The sequence below is a fragment of the Phoenix dactylifera genome, chromosome 5, assembly GCF_009389715.1.
Source record: "Phoenix dactylifera cultivar Barhee BC4 chromosome 5, palm_55x_up_171113_PBpolish2nd_filt_p, whole genome shotgun sequence".
Taxonomy (NCBI): domain Eukaryota; kingdom Viridiplantae; phylum Streptophyta; class Magnoliopsida; order Arecales; family Arecaceae; genus Phoenix; species Phoenix dactylifera.
In genome coordinates this window covers 1,135,572-1,141,632 of record NC_052396.1, presented here as the reverse complement: position 1 = coordinate 1,141,632, position 6,061 = coordinate 1,135,572, and the positions used below count along the sequence as shown (strand labels likewise).

Sequence of the window (6,061 nt, the reverse complement as noted above, 5' to 3'; positions counted from 1 at the left end):
GGAGGAGAAGGAAGTGGATATCCTCAAGTTCAAAATATGTTGAGCAAAAACTTAGCAAAAGCTAATATCTTCATTGCACTTGAACTCTATATTCCAGCCCTACCTTCAACAACCCGATACATGTCTACTAATATCAGAAAATTTGAACTCTAAAGGTGACAGATACTGTAGAGCTTTGCCCAGCTAGGTATCCACCCAGCGAGTATATTTGGCATCAGCTGTGCTACGTGACCTATCCTGTATAGCTTTGTCCATGGGTCAGCAGCACATTTCTAAGCCCATCAAGCTCATGAAGGCCATAATTTGACCCAAAGTTATTCTGATCTGTGTTGTAGGATTGATTCTCAACTTACATCAATTCAATTACTTCCAATATCTGAATTGGTTTCTGTGAATATGGCAAATGATCACACATAATGATCCTGCAGTTTTGAAGTCATCTTTTTCAGGATAACTACAATTATCCTGTGATCTTGCAGAAGGAATCTATTCATTTGGATTGTGGAGATTGACAAATGCCTAAAAATTGACAACTTTTCTTCTCAGGATCTGACCTGTTATGTATTTAAAATATCTTCAATATTGTCGGGTTTTTGCTATGCTATTTGCTAAATCTAATCCAACCTTCGTGCTTTGGCAAAATTTCGTGTCTATGGTTAAGGACAAGAATACAAACAGAAGTTTGCACCCATACCAAATCTTCATTATTCTGACTAAATCGTCACAAGGTCAAATATTCTTCCCATAACCACTGTATTGCATCCATCTTTCATTTCCTGACCTTTTCGTTTCATAAACTATAGATTGTTTGTGAAACACCTTCTGAATTTGCCGGCATATATTTGCCAAAATTTCAGAATCCTTCATCACTCATGATTACATGATCCATAATGAAGGATTTGGTTCTAAAACTTTCTCTTCTGGTTGATGGTACTATTGTTACTGTCAGTAATGTCCATGTGCTCTCAGGCAATAAAATGATGCTCCGGCACAACCTAAACAGGCCCTTGATCTGAGGTGGATAACAAGGTTTCTATTTAGGAGAAGGGGAATGACTCGAGCAGAACCACTGCATGAGTTAATGAAGCATTCCACAAAGCATAATTTATTTTATTGTGAAAAATAGTGCAAATAATAGGTGTTGTTCCCTCCCTGCATAAGAGCGACCAAAGAGGTCAACTTCATTGCTTACAATTAAGTCATTTATCAAGGTAACATTTACATATGTGCATGATAGTATACAATGTAAGCTAACATTTCATATACTGGACTTTTTTCTCTATAACTTCGGTCATTCTGACTGTTGTTATAGCTTTCTTTAGGGCATAAAGATTCCAGCTTTATTTTTTAGTGTGAAGTATGTATGGAATGCCCAGATACGGGTCTTCGACGTTGAAACAAGATAACAAGAGAATGGGAAGGAAATCTCTTCCTGTTTCTGCAATCATGCAAATTGTGTTATACAACACTACTGGAAAAAACAATCTCCATGCCATTCCTTTTATTTGAACGGGATGGCAGATTATACCCGCTGGTGAATGGCCACACATAGCAGTCATATGACTCATATCCAGGACTCCAGTGTGTAGTTGTATTTGAAGGAATTCACGCCACTGATGTGGGCAAGTATATCTGAGGAATCATGTATATCTTCTTCTTCCTTCGCCACCACCTGCAAATAGCACTAGCAATAATGTCATGAAAAAAGAAAAGAAAAACCTGTGCTTAATCCAAGGTAAAAAAAAAAAAAAGGTTTTCTTTCTTATTGAAATTAACAAAGATATTGAGATCCGCTGTAGCAAAGCATGTAGGTTTTATTGAGATCTGACAAGTAGCTCACTTCGATTTGGTGGTAGGAGTTTTAAATGGAGTTAAAAAAAGGATTAAAGCAAGAAGGAAAATATGTTAGTTTTACGTGTTTCTGACAAGTCAAGCTTAAAACTTAAAATCTTGGAAATGTAACCTATAGATGCTTTTACAGAATGGGTTTTTTAATAATCTGGTCTCAACAGGGTTATAATCTGGAGGCCTTTAATGTTTCATATTAGCGTTAGTTCTCATTTTTAAATATTTTGAACTGTTAACAATCAAATGAGGCAGGGTGGACCATTTCTGGCAACTGTGTTCCAATACTGATGAGGATTCAACGTAAGACAATTCAGAAAATGGATCGGTCCACCTTCGTACGATATCATAATTAAGTAATTTTTGAAATAAGTTAAGGTTGTGATATATTATGTTGTTCATAATCACCATTTCTTTTATATGCTTGCTAGTTTCTCCATTGCAAACTGCTGAGCTTTTCTGGACAATTAGCATGATGCATAGAAAAAATGAGATTACTATAAATCTTACTTCCTCCTCCTCATCAAATTCATGGTGGCTTGAGGTGGGTCTTGTTGCCTCTCCAAACTCATCGTTCTTTGCAAATCGCCCTCGGACACGGGGCCGGCTGTCTGCTAGAGTTTTCCTGCAGGCATACTGCATTTTTCCCCAATCAATTTGGACCATTAGCGAGCAGTAATATGCAAGAATACCAATCTCAAAATTAAAAGCTCATTATCTCAGATGGCCATGAGGCGAAAGTCTTCTGTCTACCTTGATCTTTTTGCTGAAGTTTCGTTCATTCCTCTTCTTCATGTATCTATGGATCTTCTCCTTCCTCTCTTCCGCAGAGAGGCGACCAACTTTGAAGGTGGACTCATCTAATGCTGAGATGTCTGATGCTGGTAATGGTGTTGGCCCTCCGCTGCACCCACCCATCAGATGCTGATTTCCTCCAATCACCTTAGAAAGGAACAAACTTGATGATGGTCAGTGCACCATTACAAAAATTTCATTTGTTGGTTGTAGGATGGTTAGCAAAGCCAGTCAACCATTCCAAAGAGTTCCTGGCCTATCGAGAGGTTTGATTCTTCATGCTGCCTTGTAGATGCACAATTATTGATGCACATGAAGGTCAAAAAGTTGTTGGCTTACTACATTCTGCAGTCAGATTGGATAGGGGTGGTTGTATGTTTCACGCGAAAGAATGATTCACCTTCTTTCGTGCGCATCATCATTAGATCGTGCAATAATTATTTTAAGATCTATGCAGACGGATGTCTCAAGGAGTTAAGAGTGTCTTGAGAGCTGTGCAAAGTGCCATCCAATGGTCGATGTCATGAAAAAAGATCAATCATTCTTTCATACAAGAGGTACAACCCGATTCCAGTCAGACTCAACAAAAAAGTGTGGTGCCCAACTCCATGATCTAGAGGAACTCAAGAAACTCTGGAAGTTGAGTGATATATCAACAATTCCAGGTGTCCAGGAACATTTCTCGCTGTTTGGAGCACTCTTGTTGGGCATGGCAGTGCAATTGGTGGGGCTGTAAGTTATATGTGTGGCTTGGCATATAAAACCCAAAGCCATCTAATCCATGACAAATGTCTGCGCAGCATCACCTTATGGAACGAGCTGTTGTTTAGTAGGTCTAGAGTGAACCAGATTCTTTCTGGTTGGCTTCCTATAATTAACTTCTAGATGAACCAGTGAATCGAGACAAAAAAAAAAACTTAGGTATGATTTGGATCTAGTAAGATTGGATCTTAATAGTACTATTTTCCCTACAACCAACCACTCTAAAAAGGTGTTCAAAGATTGAGATCTAACTTCTAGAATTCAGACAGGACCTAAACAGAGCTGATCAGTAGATGGAGTGAGTGAGTCTGGTATGGGTCCATATCTTAGACCAGTAGCCCTACAATTAAGTTAGGTTTAAAGTATGAAAGACAGGTCCCGACCCTTTTGCACGCTAATAAATGTATAGGTAGGCTTAAGATGCTGTTGTCTTGGTTAATTAGGCTAAAGATGCTGAACTAAGCCAATGTAAGCTGACCTTTATGCCATCAGATTACTCATTGTTTCAAAAGGATGACCAAGCTCCATTGTAGGAAAACCAAACAAAAACCTATGTTCAGAGTTCAGAGTCTTCGGATATGGCTCATCGAACACTCTGATCCAGCTAATTCTCCAGTTGAATCTAAGTAGATACTTATTTATATGAGAAGATGACCAGAGTCCTAGTCTATTTACTAGCCGTGTCGTCAAAATGTAACTGAAGCTTAACTTGATTTTTAATCAAACAAGTCGTTCATAAATTGAAATATTAATTAGTAAAAGAAGAAAAAGAGAATATAAGAGCAGAGACGTTCGAGTGCGAAGTTTGAAGTTGGCACCTGCTGCAGGTCGCCGGAGCTGTAGACCCGCTCCGGGCCGTAGATCCCCACGTTTCCCGCCCCCTCAACCAATGGCTGGTATTCCGCCACCTGCCCCCTGGGTCCCACCATCATCATCCCCGCATTAAAGAAGCCCTGCGGCCCTTCTCCTCCGACCATCCGCCCCTGATGGTACAACGCCCCGATGCCACCCCCATCCGGAAACGCGAACGACGGCGGCTGCACCGCCGCCTCCAACCCCACGAGCCCGCCCGCCATCGCCGCCAGGCACTCCTCCTCGTACGCCAACGCCTGCTGCTGCGCCGATGGGCCCCCTATGTGGATCGGCGCCACGGACTCGGGCGAGTAGGCGCCGTACCCGCCAACCGGGATCGGATCCGTTAGCCCGATCGGGGCGAAGGGGTCCATCATCTGGTGCTGGTGCTGGTCCCCGACGGACTGCGGTGGGACCGGGAACATCGAGGAGGGGTTGGTCGGGGACGGGTGATCGACCCCGGGGAGCGGCGGCCGCGGGGCGTCGAGGAGGGCGGAGAGGGTGGCGGCGTCGATGGAGAGGAAGGGGGAGCAGACGTTGGCGGCGGAGGGGCTAAAAGAGGCTTCGTTGGAGCAGCAGAGAGGTGCAGTGGTGGCTGAGACGGAGACGGAGGGGGCGGCATAGGAGGTGGAGACGTCGTCGGAGGAGCGGAGTAGTTGGGTATCGTAGTGGGGGAAGAGATCGCTGCCGTCGTCGTCGTAGAAGTCCAGGATCTGTGCCGCGATGGGGCTCTCCTGCACGCATGCGCTCACAATTTTTTCAAACCCAAGACGTGACCGATTGCACTCCATATGCGTCCACAAGGACGCGGCGTCAGCAATTAAACAAAACAGGTTCAAAACACAAAAAAAAATAAATCACAGATGCACCCAGAAGTGGAAACTGAAAGGGACCCAAGTTTATGGAAGTCCAGACTCGAGACGGACGATATATGTAAGGTGGTGACTAGTTCAATTACGGAGTCTCGATTTATATCCTTCTAGATGGTTCCTTTCTTTTCATAGCAATGAATGTATCCAACTTCGTCTAGATAAGGTCCACTCATGGACCGAAGGAGGTGACAGAAAAAGTCGATGTCTGGGTTGACCTAGCTGCCCACCAGAGGGGAGCGTAGGCCGGAAAGGTGCTTAACCAGCAATGATGGCACCATGTTCACTGTCCAATTATAGGAGTTTTAGAAGATAATGCATCTGTTTAAGAATTGATCTATACTTTGCAAATTTTTTTAGTTTTGCTACAGTAGATTTTTTTACTGTTTTCTAGGTTTATTTGGTTACAACTAACACATGCCGTAGGCTCTCTACTTTCTGTAACTCGTTTTTTCTGTAAATATCAATAAAGTTTTAGATAGCTTTTGCCTCTCTTAGTATAAAAAAAAAAGAGATATGGCCAAAGGGATAGAGTTGGAGTGTGGGAATGCAGTGATGGTTAGATGTGGCGATGGTTGCGATGGTTAGATGCACTTCAGATCCTAATATCAAATGTTTCTAAGTCAACTAACTCATTCTGTTCCTGCTTTGTGGGCCCTCACTACTTGACCCACATCATTGATGACACTTGGGTGCGATTATATGTTCAAGGTCATACTAATTAACAGCAAAATACATACAACCATTCTCTTGTTGTGCTACGTTAGCAGAATCAAGTTAGGTTTGGTTCACAATTTGCTGCCCTAAGCTCTCTAGAAATTCAAGAATAGTCAGAAATTTTCGGCCTAAGCTGAACTCAGCCCTATACCTAATAAATTCCTAAATATAATATCGTGCGCAAACTGTTTAAATATAGATATTTCTGGAGTATGAAACCC

At 42.3% G+C, this 6,061-nt stretch overlaps 1 protein-coding gene across 2 annotated transcripts; it reads right to left on the bottom strand.

The window, feature by feature from the left end:
- Positions 1 to 1,028: 1,028 nt before the first annotated feature.
- Positions 1,029 to 5,300, bottom strand: LOC120110799. 2 transcript variants are annotated; one of them, XM_039126411.1, is made up of 4 exons: positions 2,599 to 5,300; positions 2,356 to 2,481; positions 1,529 to 1,672; positions 1,029 to 1,438 (listed from the first exon to the last, which is right to left on the bottom strand). In XM_039126411.1, exon 1 carries the CDS (start codon positions 5,043 to 5,045, stop codon positions 4,155 to 4,157), a length of 891 nt encoding a protein of 296 aa, XP_038982339.1. In that variant the 5' UTR covers positions 5,046 to 5,300; the 3' UTR covers positions 1,029 to 1,438; positions 1,529 to 1,672; positions 2,356 to 2,481; positions 2,599 to 4,154. The 2 variants fall into 2 exon arrangements, with proteins under 2 accessions (XP_038982339.1, XP_038982337.1); XM_039126409.1 differs by having other exon boundaries at positions 1,085 to 1,672.
- Positions 5,301 to 6,061: the final 761 nt, after the last annotated feature.